Raw genomic sequence first — 17,620 nt, 5'->3', positions numbered from 1 at the left:
GTATTTGAATGTGGACCTAGAACTAATACCCTAATAGTGACTAGTGAGCAATTCAATCTGGTGTGGGGTGGGTAGCCATTCCACCAGCATAAAGAGCATGAGCTGGGATATCTAACAGTAGGGACAGTGCAATCATAAATTTAGCCCTTCATCCGGGTGGACAGCCAATTAAAGTTCCTAATCCCACATCAATGAATATATTGGACTGATTCATCACTCCTGAGCTGGTGTCATGACTTAGGCTAAGAAGTGTCAAACCCACGACCTCTTCACTAAGAAGTGTTGGTTTCACCACTAGAACAGCTCTACGTTGACAGCTCACTTTTGTATAAATCCAAGACTAAATGGTTTATTTCTGTTTTTATTGTATCTTGCTATTTCATTTGACAAGAAAAAAACTTTGAGGGTTTTTCAACTAAAAACACATAATCCTTGAAGGTGTTAATTAGCTTAAACCAATGGATTGTAGCATTAAAGCTACGTGAGGTGGAGATCACAAACCTTAACCCACTAACACAAAATAAAGAAGATCCACCACAAAATAATGAAAACAATTGGTGCATTAATATACCAAGAACTAACAATAATTTGTTGATGTGTTCAAGGATACTTAACTAGTAACTACGATCGGCAGGATGGAGCTTTGGGATATATGGAAATTGACATATTAATTTTGGAAGAATGCATATGGTGGACACCTTAGAGGCAACACTTTTTGGGATTCAAACTAAAATAAAATAAGCAACAACACATGATTTTGAAATAAGAGAGATATGGAACAACCTACAAGGATTATCAACTCTCTTACCAAAACCAATCTTAGAGATATGGCCTCTAAGTCAAATATCTATGTTAATGAATGTTGCTAAGACAACACTGACATTTAAGTACAATAATTTCCCATCCCCAATGCTCCAATTTAGTTTGAAAAATTAGCTAGAACAGCATCTACTTTAACGGAAGAATATAATGAAATTGTAGTTAACGTTTGTTAAGTGTTTTAAGTAAATTAATGAATGTTTTTTCTTTTATCAAAAAATAATAATTTTTATTTCACACCCTAATGTCTATGGTTTTCTAAATTATCAAACCCACCCACACTGCTATTCGATTAAAGAAACCCTCCTGCTAGAAAGTACCCCAACAAACCCCGTAGGTATTGCCTAAAACACTCAATAATCATACGCAAGGTTTCAAGGTTCCAATAATATCGACAATTCAAGGTTTCAATAATGCAATATGGTATCCTAACCCTTTCTATCTTTCATTTTTCCCAGGCTAGCAGCTCGATTCATCATGTAAAAGAGATCCAAAAAGCACATCACATTCCAAATTTCTTGTAGAAGCTCTCACTCACAAGGTTCAGTATTGTTTTGGGAGAAACTCTCCCATTTCTCTTATATAGGGTTTATTGGTTAGCAGTAATTTCTCCTGCTATGACCATTCGTAACACAAGCAGAGCATAAAAAACAAAATTTTTCATTAAATCTCAAAAATATCTAATAAAATAATATACTAACTTTTCCACCCCATACCTTTTCAAAATCTCATAAAATATATAAAATTTTATGAAAAAATATAAAAAACCAAAAAATAAAACCCACATTTAATATTTTTCCACAAAATCTCTTCATTTCCTTACCTTCTCCCTCACCCCATTACACAGGAGGCCCACATTTTATATTTTTTACCCGTTTCTTCCCACTCCACCTTTGCAAACAAACGCATCCCTATTGTATTCCAATTTTCAATGCATTAACCCATTACATATACTAAGAGCCTGTGCAAGTCTATACACTTTTAACTGAAATCTCTTGCAAGTCTTTGATTTTCTCAATGCCTAGTTAAAATAAGTTAAAATCTGTCCCAACACAGAGTTTCACTTCCACCTAAACTACCGCAGGGGTGACCAATTCAACTTCGGGACATAGACATGCCAAGTTACACATGACAGCTCTCCCAAAATTATATATTTTGCTAAACCTCCAGCATCCCCAACTTTACAATCAATGCTACCCATTCTCACTAATAACTGCATGAAAGACGGAAAAGAGTACATGAACCAAATAGGGTGCAAAGGGAACTACAACCACCACCACCACCACCACCCACATTACATAATTTACCGTTATAAGTTATTTCTAGAGGCGAAATTACTCAAAAACTACTAACAAATAAGTCCGTGCTTTACACCACTCCAGATGGAAGACGCAACACAAGCTGCCCACCAACAAGACTGCAGGAAGAGAGACATTGCAATAAATCAGTCAGGATTCCAAACTTTTTAATTTCGACTGGGAAATATCTTGTAGACACAGTGATATCTTGTAGTGAAAGCTCATAACTCACCTTTTGACGTAGTAGTAGCAGAAATCTGCAAGGATGAACGTTTGGACAATTTCGGATAAGAGAACCGTGGAGGGCCACAATCCATATCCCAGAGCTGTTAGCAAGCGACCCCTTGTATCCAAGACCTGGAATAGCAGAGCCATTAGATGTTAGATGATAAATACAATCAATCTTCTGTTGAAGAAAATCGTCAAGTGCCCAGACCCTTTCTATTCCTAAAAGGGGGCCAAGGAAGGAAAACAGGACAGGAAAAGAAAAGGTAAAAATGAAGAAAATAATAAGAGAAAACATACTGGGACAAGAATTAAACACATAGTGAGGCATATTTTCCTGAAATACAATGCAGCTATGCTGTAGGCACTAGGAAGAGAATATCCACTACGATGGACAATCACACATTCTTTACAAATATGTAATCCAAATCAGATTTTAGGATGACCAAACCTGAAGGACCCAATGAGCACAGCTCAAGAACCTTGCAACTCCCAATGCAAATACATAATGAGCTGTAAAAGGTTCAACTATCTGGAGAAAAGAACAATGAGAATGTGAAAAAAAACATTTGAAGGTGGTACCAGTCCAACATGAGAAGGAAAAAGAAAAGTTGCGTGAACACATGCTTTACATTCCAAACCATACCTTTGTGTTCTGCATGACACGCAACTGTGGAAGAACTGAAACAGCTTCCAAATATACACAGAAAGCCCAGCAAATTCTATTCAAAATATTGTGTGACGTTGAGGGATGAACAACCAAGGCTAATAAAGCACATGGCACCAACTACATGAAATTCAGAAATGAAGCAAATCAGAGAACATCAACAGCACCAAAATGAGTTAGTCAAACATAACAAATTTGACTAAGACGACTTGGCAATCCATTCATCATATATCAATTACTCTCTTCTTTGTCCATCTACTTATTTTTAACATGCACCAAACTCCTGCAAACATTTCTTTTGAACTTGATAGATGGCAAACTGTAAATGACACTGAAACAGATTCCGGAGGTCTCACGTATCCATAAACAAATCATGTATCCTATTTGCAACTCAAAGATCCTTAAAACATTCCAGCTAAGCAACACAAGTACACAACATATCAAGGTCATCCAATTTGGTTCACAAGGCATCAGCATGCCTTTGGATTCATTTCCTCACCACATTCTGGTACTATTGCATCACAAGCCGAGTCTAACTCATTCTCTATAAGCAGTTTTTCATTCTCCAATACTGTGAGCAAGCTTGATATCCTGAAACATTTGACTGCAGTTAAAATTCTTAAGTGTTGAATGGTGGATCCTGATTCTTTTAACACACTGCTGGTAATGTGATGCCCCGCATCTTTTTATATTATTATTTTATTTTATTATCATTATATTGAAATGTTTAAATTCTCAAGATTATTAAAGGATCATGGTGGTTGGACCATGTGTCAAGATTGTTTGTTTGATGATTTAACCAAATGGTTCAAGTGCATGAAAGAAAATTCAACCGAAATTGTTGAAATTTCGGTCGAAATGTTTGCAAAATCACAGGTTGAAACGAAATACAATAGTAGGAACACGAAATGTATTATATCGTGTTGTATCGACCAGAAACGACACCGACTCAATTATAAAAATGACTCCTTTCGACCAATATATCGACTTATCGTCATTTCGACCCATTTCGAGCGGATATCGCCTCTGAGATTTCAACAATATTTTTGATTTTTTTTTTTTTTAATTTCTCTTGCTTTCATCCCTCTTTTCACCTAATTTCTACAACTCCATTTCATTCAAACACTAGATTTGCTCCTCCATTTGTTGGATTTTCTCAAATCTTGCAAGGTGAGTAACCAACTTCCTCATTTTTTTTATTTTTGTTTTGTTTGTGCCTTAAATCTTTTTGGATTGCTTCCAAATTTAAGTATGTTTACTTTAGAGTGTTGATCTATGAATTTGTGGTGTCAAAATTAATTTTTTATTCTTCCTACTATTTTTTTATTTTTCTGTTATTAAAAATTATTTTATAAATTGTGTATATTGCTAAAAATGTACATGTATAGTAGATGTATAAGCTTCAAATTAATGTATGTGAGAGTTGAGACATCATATTGTTGTGATGGTGTTGAATCAATTTTTTTCTATTCATTATCTACTTTTACTATATTTAATATATATTTAAATATTTAAAAAATATTTAAATATTAAAAAAAAAACAAATTAATTTATGTTTTAAATTTAAAAATATGAGAGTATTAGTGGAAGCATGTATGCAGTTTTTGGAGCATGTTGTGGAGGTTTTTAAGATAAGAAGCATGTATGTAATTTTTGGAGCATATTGTGGAGCTTTTCAAAATAAGGAATGACAACCACTAGCTTTTCAAGATACTGGAGCCTTATGCTTATGGAGCTTATGGTGTCCCTCCCACTTTCACTTATCGGAGTCAGCCACTGAAATATGGACATTATGCTGACAATCAGGGAGCTCCTTCATTTGTTGAGTAAATCTTACACTCTATACCACAGCCACCACCAGCCTTTCCATATACAGTTGAGTCAATTCCTTATCCAAAGATTCAAAACTTCCTACCATCATGAAATCTTAGGCACGTGGATGAGACCATATACAAAGCTACAATTGTCGATTGCGTCCACAACTATATGGGGCAAACATCATGAGACGTGTATTGTCATTTGTATGGGGTGCAGACGGAAGAAGGAGACATAGAATAGAGTAGACTTGTAATTGGTAACATCACTTCTTCTCATATGTAGTGTATACTTGGATGTTACATTTTCAATGGTTTTTTTTTTGGTAAATTAGTAGTTCTATAATGTTTATTATGCTTGAAATAGGTAGTATGAAAGAATCCAAATCATTTTGAGTCCATCTGAGGCCCGAAATTGATGTTCCAATTTCCAAAAAAAAAGTTGTCCAGTTTTGACCGAAATTTCAACCCAAACATTGAAATTCCGGCCTTTTGCAAGGTCGAAATTCCTGTTTCAGTTGAATTTTCTTCCTTGTTCAATTGTTGTAATTAAATGATAGTTTAAATGGAATTGGATTCCAATTAGTATTTTCGTTGAGATCCGACATCGCTTGTGAGTCCCACAACAATGGTATTAGACTGAATTGAAAACAAGGAAATGATCGGCATAATTTTCTGAACCCGGAGGTATTAATATTCAGATCCCAGAGTGGGCCCTACTGACGAGGACATCAGTGAGCAGTCCGAGTTTACCGGCGACACTGACGTAGAGATCATCCCATGACAGCATATATGTGGATCGATGATGAGTTCGAAAACTATCAAATTGATAGGATCCTATGGTTCAATAAGAAACACTGCTCATAGGCAGTTTGTCATGTTATTTTCCTTAGTCTTAGTGAGTTGGGTAGTAGTTTACTATTGAAATATTTTAATTTCATGTTTGAGTCTTTATGGGTTGGGCCTAAAGTCTATTTTGGCCCAATTATAAATTATTTTGAGTTTGGGTTATATTTACAACTTAAGTTGGGGTTATTTTGGGAATTAAACATGTAGGGTTGTGAGGAATCAATATTTTTATTTAAAGCTTGTATTGAATTCGTTTTTGGAGGCAATGAATGAAACAAAAAGAATTAGAAAAAGCTCACGCTGCTCTCTCCTAGCGGTACTGGTTCTTTCCCCTCTCTCCAAGTAATCTCTTTCTCCTCCTTTCACCCTTGTTTCCCACTAGAAAACTTCCCCTTGCTCTCCTCTACAAAGATCTACTCTCTTTTTCCTCAAAAAAGACCTAGTTTCTTTCCCGGAAATCTTCTTCTTCTTCCCCGGAAATCTTCTTCTTCTTCCCCAAACCCCACGGTTCTGTTTTTTCTTGCGGAAAAAAAAATACCTTCTTTTCTTCCCTCTTTGTTAGTCTAGTTGTCTTTTGTTAATCTCCCTTCCCTTCTCTTTGTTTCTTTTCTTTCTCTCCCTCTTTTATCACCTACTCTCTTTCCTAGGATCCGTCATTACTTCAAAATATTATTTTCTCCTTTCCTAGGATTCCCCACTACTTCAAAATATTTTTTCTTTCTCTTATTTCTATTCCTAGATGCTTTCTAACCCCTATTTTGCAGCCAAGATCAGCATGTAACATTTTCTCTCCCAAAATATTTCTCATTTATTCTTTGGCAGTAGTTTTGTTTAAAACAAAAACTTTCCAAGACTCCCTTTACATTATTAGTTGTTAAATTCCTTGTTAGAAATCTGATATTGACTAGGACAGCTCTATCTTTCTTTAAGTTTCTTTAAGTTCCCTTGCATTCAATTTAGTGTTATGGTGCCAAGATCCCCATCCCCTTGTTTCCCTATTGATTCTTGTTTAGTTGTGCTTACCAGTAAGACTTATTGTGTTTATTTCTCTACTTTAGCTGTCTTACATGCATGATTAATCAGATTTCAAGTGCTGCAAATTCCTTTCTTTACTATCTGTCAAGAATAGGTGTTTAATTCTAAGAGTCTAGTAGCCCACTTTGTAGGTCCCCTAGTTTCTAGGGTTTCTCCTACATCACCTACATAAGAAAACTGAGTTGGCAACCCATAAAGTAAGCCCATTAATCAAGTATATAGTATACTATATATATTATATTATATGTAATAAGTAAGAGGAGAGAGAGGAGGAGGAGGTGCCACCTCCCCCTCTCCCATAAATTGCATGCTGATAGTATCCTTGAACTGTTAAATTAGGAATTTGAAATGATGTTAATGCTTGTTAAATTTAGAATTATCATGTTCTCTTATTTAAATTATGGAATTGTATGACTTGTGTCAAGTCTTATTCAAATAAGGCTAAGTGATAATCGAAATGCAAGAGGTACATTGAAATGGACAGGGTATAATAATGCAATGCTGAAATTGAATATAAAAAGAGGAAATTAAAGGGAAGAAATAATAAGAATAAATAAATAAATAAAATGCTAATGGCTTCTGTAAGTCCTGGTACTTAGTGTACCCAAATGGAAAGCATGAAGCCAGATTGAAAAGTGGAAAGATAAACTAAAACGATGATGGCCTCCTATACAGAACACCTGGCCTTGTGCCAAGAGACTGAGAGATGCCCACTTGTGTGGTTTAGACTGAGGGTGTCTTCTCTACAAGTAGCGCTTAAGTCTAGATTAATAAAGAAAATGAAAAGGAAAAGAAAAGGAAAATGAAAAGAAAATTGAAATGCATAATGTAATAAGACTTTGATGTGATAATAGATGCATGATGAAATGTCTGATCTACTTATATTGTTGACTATATTGCTTACTAGGCCACAAAGCTCACTATTGTAAATGTTGACAGGTCCCCAGATACATAACAAGGGTAAGAGTGTTGCTACCCAACAATGCCTTTAAAGTAGAAGATAGAAACCCCCTTCTTCTTTTTTTTTTGCAACTGGTGTTGCTAAACTGGATTATAAAATGTATATATTTCTTTTGGCAATGAGGTGTTAAAAGAGAAAATAAGAAGAGTATTATTTGTGCGTGGAAGCAGAAAGAGAAGAAAAGGAGAAAGAATAGAGAGAGTACAAAGAGAGGAGGAAAAAGAGAGGAAAGTAAGAGGAGGGAGAGAGAGAGTTAACAGAGACAAGAAGAGAAAGAATTGAAAGAGAAGAGAAGAAAGAGGCCAGAGAGAGAATAGAAAGAGAAAGGAGAGAGGAGAGAGAACTAAAGGGGACAAGAGGAGAAAGAGAACACAGAGAGGAGAAGTGGAGAGGAGAGAGAGGAGAGAATGTAGAAAACAAAGGGAAGAAATAAAGAGGAGAGAGAAAAGAAGAAGAGAAAAAAAGAAATAAGAGAGAGAAAGACTAGGAAAGCTTCGGCCGCATATCCTAAAATAGCCGATAATCATCCTAAAAACAGGAGAAAGGGCAGGCTTTAACTAAATCAATATCAAGAGATGTACATGTAACAGGACCAGGAACAAGTAAGTGATTTTGACTAACCTATGTATGTTATAAGTGAGTGATTTCACTTAGTAAATAGGTATCATCCACATGTTAGTATAAAATCTATCAAATTTATTCACTTATGCAATTTAAGGAAGTGCATGATATATAACTTTGTAAATAGAATAGAAGTGCATGGGATTCAATCACAACTTAAGAACTTGATTGAAATGTTTGAATTAAAATGCTAATGGTATTCCTTATTTTCAATTCACTCTAATTCCATCGTTGTGGGACCCACAAGCGATGTCGGATCTTGACCAAAATACTAATTGGAATCAAGTTCTATTAAGCTATCATTTAATTACACTCAAACCATTTGATTAAATCTTCAAACAAACAATCTTGACACATGGTCCAACCACTATGATCCTTTAATAATCTTGAGGATTGAAACATTCCAATACAATGATAAAATAATAATATAAAAAAGATGTAGGGCTTTATCTGAAGTACCAATGGTGAAAGAATTTCCTAATGTCTTTCCAAAAGACTTATCAAGGTTACCACCAGAAAGAGAAGTGGAATTTGCCATCGAATTTATCCCTGGTACATCTCCAATATCTAAAGCCCCATCCAGAATGGCTCCACAAGAACTGTTGGATAAAAGGGATTGCAATCACACCCTTACCTAGATAGGATATCTGCTGGGGGGGCCCCCTGCCCAACTACAAGGATTGACTTGAGACAGGCTAACACCAATTGAGGGTCTGGGAAGAGATTTGTGCCAAGAGAATGGCATTATGGTTTTTTGTTATGACTTTTGGGTTGACTAGCACCGCAGCCTTATGGATTTAATATGGTGCATCCATACTGGTTTGTTTTGTTTTTATGATATATTGATATATTCAAGAAGTAAAGAAAAACATGAGGAATGATAGGACCCTCTTATCCTTCCTAAAGTCCTACCAAAAGCTTAATAACAGTAATGGCTATATTCATTCATCACAGCAGAATCAATAAAGACAGCAATAGACGAAACTCAATTCATTCAGTAATTCTACAAGTCTTCATCAACAGATACATCTTATCTTTCCAAATCAATAATAAGAATAACAGCAACTCTTAACCATAACTATAGAACAGCAGAATAACGGTAAAATCTCTTCTCTGCTGACAAATATAAAGAGTTAATGATTAAAAGCGATGAACTCAAAAACTGCATTAACTATAGAATGATAATGGGATAACAGTCGACTTCCTTAAGCTTCCCTGATTTGGATATAGCGGATGATTACAGATTGCTCCTTCTAACTGGTCAGAACTTCTGAAATTAAGAAAACTACATAGAACATTAATGAACAAGTTCATCCCAATGGCAAGGCCATTCCGTGAGAGATTGTCCTCCCCCCTCAAGCACTCGCTTCCCCCCTTCATCCCTCTCTCTCCTGCTTATATCTTCCCCCTCTCTTCAGCCTCCGTAACAAACTCTTAACAAATTGTTATGCTCCTATCCAATGTTCCTCTGCCACCTGGACTATCGTTTCTGCTCCTCTGCCCATGGCAAAGTGGTGGTTGCTGTCCAATAAGGGATTGCCATTTGTCCTCTCCCTTTCCCTTGTTGCGAGTGTTGTTGTATTCTCCCCTACACCAGTTGCTAGCGTTGCTGTATTCTCACCTGCACCAGCTGCTGCTACTGCTGTCTTCCCCTACTTATTTCTACGTTTTTACAACTTGATTTTTTGGGGCTTATCAAGGAACATTTGAGAGCAGTTCTACAAACTTTAAGAAATTAGAAGCTTTATGCTAAGTTTAAAAAGTGTGAATTTTGGCTTGACAATGTTGCATTTAGGACATATGATTTCTGCTAAAGGTATTATGGTGGATCCCAGCAAAGTCCCAGCTGTAATGGATTGGGCCAGACCAACTAATGTGACTGAAATAAAGAGTTTTCTGGGACTAGCTGGTTATTATAGGAGATTCATTGAAGGATTTTCAAAAATTGCAATACCATTAACTCGACTCACCAGAAAAGGAGTCAGATTTTCTTGGATAAATGAATGTGAACAGAGTTTCCAAGAACTAAAGCAGAGATTAATAACTACACTTGTCTTAAGTTACCATCTGGAATTGGAGTGTTATATATAGTGATACATCAAGAAGTGGATTGGGTTGTGTACTTATGCAACATGGAAAGGTCATTGCATATGCATCAAGACAATCGAAGCCCCATAAACAAAACTACCCAACTCATGATTTAGAGTTGGCAACAATCATCTTTGCACTGAAGATATGGAGACACTACTTGTATGGAGAAAAATGGGAGATATACACTGACCACAAGAATCTCAAATACATCTTCACTCAAAAAGAATTAAACTTTGAGACAAAGAAGATGGTTAGAATTATTAAAAGATTACGACTGCACTATTAACTACCATCCTAATAAAGCAAACGTTGTGGCTAATGCTTTCAGTAGGAAGTCACAAGGATACTCTGCAGCTCTAATAACTAGTCAACCTCATCTTATAGAAGATGCAAGGAAAGATGGGAATTAAATTTATGCTTGGAGGTAAGGTTACAACATTGGTTGCAAGCTTGGTTGTAAAACCTTCCATTCTTGAACAGATCAAAGAAAAACAAAAGGATGATATTTTTATACAGAAGGTCAAGGGAAGAATGCAAGATGAAAAGTCGGAAATTTTAATGTTGATTCAGTTGGAATCATTAGGTATCAACCAAGGTTGGTTAAGGTTATGATTGATAAATGATAAAGATGGTAATAACCTAGGGGTTTTAGTGCCGTTACATGCTAGACCATGTTATACTAGAGACTCACTTTCATGTTTTTATAGTTGTCAAGGCATCACCCTCAGTTTCCAGGCCCCAATATATGGATAGGCTCCTTGTCGCTATCACCTTAGTTTTTTCCTGGCCTACACCATGTTATACTAGAGACTCACTTGCATGTTTTTATAGTTGTCAAGGCATCACCCTCGGTTTCTAGGCTCCAGTATATGGATAGGCTCCTTGTCGCTATCACCCTAGTTTTTTCCTGGCCTACAATGTCTTTAGTGGCTGGCACTTTAAAGTATACTCACTTAGAATAACCAATTGAGCAAAAAAATCAACTTTCTACAATAAAGTGCTAGGGATATCATTTTCTTTATGTTCTAACGTATTTGGTGGCTATGGCTGGCAAAGAAAGCAACATTTATTAAAGCTGAGTGCTCCCCCACAGTTTAGTCTGCAAGTTTAGTAAATGAAAATGTATTAGAAACGACTGAGTTATATTTGTTAGCCGAGATCTGCTGAGGTGTTGATGCCATAGCTGTCATGACATCTAGCAAACCAAAGCAGTCAAGGAGGTTAACAAACTCAGGCGAAACCAGCAGCAAGGCATCCAAGGTGCCGGGAAACCTAACAGCGGGCCTAAAGGGGAAAAAAGGAATGCCAAAAAATCAAAGATGCAGCGGAATGAGAATCACAAAAGTGGGGAAAGAAGACTGCTTACACAAACACCCAGCTGTGCAAGCTGTCATAAATATGAATTCAATTAACATTTCCAGTCCGTCTCCACAATGGGGATTACAAATGCCCATGTTTGAATCTTCAGAGCAGCCACTTAGCACTAAAATGCCAAACGTCTAGACCCTCTCCAAACTCACCACTCCCCCATGGTTTCAAGTATCCTTCTATAGTTGCCAATACTAACCGATATGCATTGTAACTTTAAGGACCAATGTGACACCTCATAATAAAATTTGACCTCAGTACACGCAAGAAGTTTCATCCTTTAATTTTAATTGAATGCTCTCTTTTTATGGACATTTATATATTTTACATAATACTTATTAATCGCATTTTTGTGCTTTGAAATTGAAATTGTGTATCCTAAGCATTTCCATACATTTCTTAACCATTTCCAAACACATCTTTAATATGTTGTGTCTTTCAGGTACAACCCAAAACATCTCTCAAATAACCCTTCTAATATACTAGTCGATACCAATACACTAAACCTCACCCCTTCCAGGACCCTGCAGATGTGGAACCAGCACTGAACATTAGTACTGCTGGTGTAGGGTACACTATTGCCCCTATGTATATATCTATCTTTCTCACACAGAAATGTCTTATCACTACCCTTCAGTTTAAGTATACATTCCTGCTTGCTAGAGAACCCTTGTCTGTAGCCTTTAGTTCCACTGGGTAAATACACATTCAGGAAGGAGGAAAAAAAAAGTCTGTACCCAGGTCCCACTCTAATCAGGTTCTTGAAAGGGTCAAAAGTAAGCAGCCTTACTGCAAAGAGGCTGTTTCCAGGGCTTACACCAATGACAAAGCATTCAGCAAGTGAGCATTGGACCAACATGCCAAGCACAACCTTCAGTAGCAAATTTAACCAAGTGATTTATAAACCATGCTGCCAGATCACCAGAATTCTCAAACTTATGCGCACATGATGCCAACATTACTCAGGGAAATCGGAAAATGAATGAGAACAGAGCAAATTCCACCCCACTTCAAAATCAAATGTGAACCCCATTTGCATAACTGAAAGTTATCCCAATCAGTGGTAGGACGAAAGGAAGACACCTTATGCCCCAAATATGATTGACTACTTAATATGGTTTGAGAACTCAGTTTCAGAGCCCATTTAGGTCAGCCAAAAAATTGAATTTGACCAACATCTTGGCAAGTTGGTGCACCATTCTTGGTTGAGTCAAAGGTAGGTGTCCATGGGAAGCATATAATTACAATATATTACAAAGATATTAGCTTGGTTCCATCTCATCTTAGTTTTGCAAAAAACTTGTTACCTCTGGGATCTTAGCGACTTCCAACCAACCCAAAGCATAAAGTTTAACTGGAACTATCACAAAATGGAAAGGAGGTAAAGAAAACTTACCACATAGTATATTGCAAAGTTGTCCTTGTCTTCCATGTAACTGGACTTCAGCTTAAAACGAATCATATAAATAACCCACAGGGTTGTTCCCAGTGTAGCTGAATCCAGTAGTGTGTGTATATCATATTCCATAACGAAACTGCAGTACAGTCTAACAGCTAAAAATATAGCCGTTAGTTCCTGGGATTTGAGTGAAAGCCCTGAAAATAGTTTAAAGAAACAAACAAAAATTATCATAAAAGCAATGATCAATAGGACATATATGAGTGGCACAAAGAGTAAGAAAATCCTACAACCTTACCTCACAAAGAATGAAATAGGGGAAACAACAAAGATGGCAGGCAACTTAAATTATTTGTACATTGTCAATGTCTGCAAATGTGCATGTGTGCATACAACTGATTCTCTGTGTGCCTGTGAGTATGCGTATAGGTGGGTGGGTGACTGTGTCTGCTGGGGGAAGAATTAGTAGTCAGGCTCCTTTAACCCCTTAGATGGTGGCAATGAAAGCATAAGAAAGACACTTACAATTAAGGCCTTGCATCCCCAGCCAAAAATAGCACTTGCGGATGGTTGGTAAATTAGTGGCAGTGGAACGGTAAGGAAGTGGGCTTCCCTCCTTTTGACTCCAATGATTCTATCCTAAGTTTTGCTTAAAATTTTCCACATTTTTTTGTTAATCATCCAGGATGCATACAAGTCCCCAGATATAAAAGCAGAAAGTTCATGTGAACACACAAGGAGAATCAGGTAGAAATTTAGTACATAGAACTCTAATAAAGAAGTATCCCTACATGTCATTCAAGATAAACAGAAAAGCTTCATCCAAAAAACAAAAAAAATATATACCTAAATGAGCTAGAAACATAATTAGTAAACAAAATTATACCACAGACCTATGGCAACTGCTGAAGTTTGTGATTGCTAGGAGCAAGACCTAGCGTTGACTGCAAGGGCAGTTTTGGGAGCCTCTTAGTTGTTAGATTAGATTCATTCCAAGATCAACTTCTTGTAATTCTGCTACCACTTAAGTAGGGGAAGATTTTATTTTTAAAAGTATTTTCAAATCTATAATAGATCTAGTCCCTGCAGTTAGAGGAAATATTCTCTCTATCGCAGGCTTTCCTTCATAAAAACTTGCGACAGGCTGCTCTCATCTCTTCTTCATCCTTCTTTCTCAAATTCCTTCAGTCCCTAGCCTGATTACAGGTTCTGAAATTCTAACCGCAATCATCAGCATAAAACCCAACACCATTGACAAATAAAGCATTAAAAGAGCACCCCCAGTGCATGAGGCTCCGGATATCAAGGGTCTGGGAAGGGCAACGGTATGCAGCATTACTCCCTGCTTCACAGAAGAGGCTGTTTCCAAGTTTTGAACCTGCAACCGATAGGTTGCAATAGCACAACTTAATCTGTGTGCCAAAACTTGCCATATAAAGCACACATATTTAAATAGTTAGTTTTTAAAAATCAAGTATTTAGTACCACCAATGTTACCTGGAAAATATGGTTCTCATTAATAAGTGAGTTCATTTTTCACAGAAAGTGTGTAGAACAGTATACAAAATGGGTGGTAAGCATGATGAAGTTCATTCAAATTCTGGACCCTAATGAAGAGAAACTAAAATGTTAAGAATAAAAGGCACTCCTCCAACTCACTGACATTGACAAGACAATTTACCATTCAAACTTACAGGCAGTCATGTCTTTTCTCCCAGACTGGAGTTGAATCACACAGAACATTCACCCAGGCAACCACCACCTTGGCATTAAAACATCTGGACAACTAGTTTTGCCTCGATAGCCTTGGTGGATGTTGCAGTCACCTTGGTTCCCCTGTCAGTGCCACCTTGCATCCAAACCCAAACCCTCAACCTCTTTGGTTGCCTAGACACCATAAAAAGTATGCTTTTAGCACCTCCAATATGCAGCATATCAGCCATCAGGCCCATCACCAGGATATTTATTGGTCTTTTCACATAAGGCTGAAAGTTAGTTTTGTTACAGAAGCTGAACAATCTAAATCAAATTTGAAGATTCATTCTCATCTGTAACCTATTAAAACTATAACAAAGTTCCTATTTCTGATTCTATCCTTCTCACCCTGCCACTTGTCCTTCTCAACAACTTCATCATAGCTAGACTCACTTTTTGCATAGGCCATCTCTTAACTGCAAAATATTTGACTGAAGAGTTGGTGTAACAGCCGTATTATAAATTTTTCTACTTTAATTATAGAAAAAATAACCACCCAGTGGATTGATGAGACAATATATGAATACTTTTAAAACCATGAATATCATAGGATTGGAAACATAAGCCTGCCCATTCTAGGATTCAACAGTTCAATCTAAGCTAGACAACATGGCGCATTTTAGTTACACAAGGCAGTAGGGTGACATGCACCAAACTACCTAAATTTTCATGAAATTCAGTCCAGTCACTAAAACCCATGCAAAGAGCACCAGCTTACCAAAAATTCTCTGCCAGAGATAATGTAGCAGAATTTCCTACAATTAGTCTACACAAAATCCTAACTCCTAAAAATGGAGTACATGCAAAGATAAGAAGCAACTTCTCTCTACAGCACTGGAAAAAGATGCTATATAAGAGTATAAGACTATGACAGCTAAGTTGTTTAGAAACTTAAGATACTCAAAATTTTTATCCAGATTCATTTATAGATCACTGAGATCGTGTCCATTAAAAATATCAACTTTCTTTGAAGCCACATGTTACAAGCCCTATGTACAAAATGTATCTCTAATTCTATGTTGTTTAGAAGCTTCAGATACTTATTACTCCAATCCACGTTTCCTTATCATTGATCACAAGGAAGTTGTTCCATAAAAGATAGAAGTATCAACTTGCTTTGAAGGCACAGAATACAAGACCTATGCACAAATGTAACACAACATTTTTTCTAAGTTGTTTAGAAGCTTCAGATACTTCAAAACTCCATCCAGATTTTCTATTTGTGAATCATTGAGAACTCATTCATTAAAAAGTATCAACTTGCTTCGCACACAGGTTAAGGGACCTATGCCCGAGAAATGTGTCTCTGTTCCATTACATCAGCCAGCTTGCAGCACCCAGCCAGTACATGTCAAGGCGCTTCATTTTTAATCATATCAAACAAGGTAATATTGTAAAAATTTGCCATCCACCATCTCCGAAAAGGTACCAGATGCAAATTTTCTACTGAGATCTTTTGCTGACGTCAAAACTTGTCTGATAAAGGCAGAAAATAATATGCAACATGATCTAACCTAAAATTACTTATCCCCAACCCCTCTGTAGTGTGAGCGACTTCAGTTAAGTTCCCTGTTGAGATATTCCTTTAGAAAGAACTCATTAGCATAGAAAATCCAAGACGGAATCCTAATTATTATCCATTAATAAAAACACAAAAAAAAAGCATCCTTGTTTACTACCATGATTTCATCCAGTTTCTGTTATTCTCATGGACAAGAGAAACTCAATATAGATCAAACCTGAAACAACTGAACAGGTATTTGAGATTTGTAAACTACATGAAACCGCAAACCATCATATTTCTTTCGCCAGCTATCATATAGAACTTCAGATTTCAAATATCTAAAATACTCAAAAAACCCACCCATGCAACCAAAAAGCCCCTTTGGCATTCCCATTAAACAGAAATAAGGACATGATATCATTGAAAACGACAGAAGGCCGAAGGAAACGAAGATAAGCAAAATTCGTACTTTACACAAAATCTCTGAACACTTCAAAACTACATGATTTCAGATGAAGGGGAAACATGATCGTCCTTCAAACATCTAAGGGCATATAAGAAAAGAGGATAACTTTCTGAATTCCAAACCAAATCTACTATATCGAACAGCCTAGAACATAATTGTTACATGCAATGTACACGAATCAGACCTTAAGAGACAAAAATTAGGTGAAACACGAAGAATACAAAACCCTAGAGTTAGATTTACCAGCACAAGTCTTTTCTTTCATGAGCTTGTAGATGAGGACACAGATTCCAATAGCGTGAACGGCCTCAGCCGCTACAAAGAGATTATCATGATCGTGAACGATGAAGCGGAGCAATACAAGCGCAGCCATACCCGAAACGACGCCAAGGAAAGCTTTCACCTTTGGTGGCTGACGCCTCACCCATATCGACAAGGCGTGTATTGGTCTTCTTGGTGGCCTCATCTCGTCTTCCTAGCTGAGAAATCAACGAAGGTTTAGCCTCTGGTAAGCTCCAAGACTTCTGCTCAGACAGAGACGACGAAGAACAGGGAATACGGTTTTGGCTCTGAACCTCTATATATGTTAATTTATTTATTGATGGAAGTGGAAAGCGCATACAGATTTCATAATTCCAGAGATGGAATAGGAATTCTCCATTTTTGGTTTATTACATTATGGTAATCGCTGTCTAAATAAGCTTAATGCGAAACGGACAGCACTGGGTTGCATCGGTCTGAGCCCAAT

The 17,620-nt window shown here is 36.8% G+C and overlaps 1 protein-coding gene across 1 annotated transcript; it reads right to left on the bottom strand.

Moving 5' to 3' along the window:
• Nucleotides 1-1,749: 1,749 nt before the first annotated feature.
• On the bottom strand, nt 1,750-17,525 carry LOC149015116 (ER lumen protein retaining receptor family protein). Its single transcript, XM_089156206.1, has 6 exons — nt 17,116-17,525; nt 13,145-13,344; nt 2,989-3,129; nt 2,794-2,874; nt 2,350-2,474; nt 1,750-2,236 (listed from the first exon to the last, which is right to left on the bottom strand). Exons 1-6 carry the CDS (start codon nt 17,336-17,338, stop codon nt 2,188-2,190), a joined length of 819 nt encoding a protein of 272 aa, XP_089012332.1. The 5' UTR covers nt 17,339-17,525; the 3' UTR covers nt 1,750-2,187.
• Nucleotides 17,526-17,620: the final 95 nt, after the last annotated feature.

This window comes from Hakea prostrata, chromosome 5 (genome assembly GCF_041222555.1).
Source record: "Hakea prostrata isolate BN-2017 chromosome 5, UWA_Hpros_2, whole genome shotgun sequence".
NCBI lineage: Eukaryota > Viridiplantae > Streptophyta > Magnoliopsida > Proteales > Proteaceae > Hakea > Hakea prostrata.
The sequence above is the reverse complement of the archived record's forward strand: the minus strand, read 5'-3'. Positions and strand labels throughout refer to the sequence as shown.

Coding starts and splice junctions, on each gene's coding strand:
- LOC149015116 (XM_089156206.1), bottom strand. CDS start 17,338: ATGAGGCCACCAAGAAGACCAATACACGCCTTGTCGATATGGGTGAGG. Junction 3,130..13,144: donor ACTTTGCAATATACTATGTG/GTAAGTTTTCTT, acceptor AATTTCATGTAG/TTGGTGCCATGTGCTTTATT. Junction 2,475..2,793: donor GTGCTCATTGGGTCCTTCAG/GTTTGGTCATCC, acceptor CTGCTATTCCAG/GTCTTGGATACAAGGGGTCG.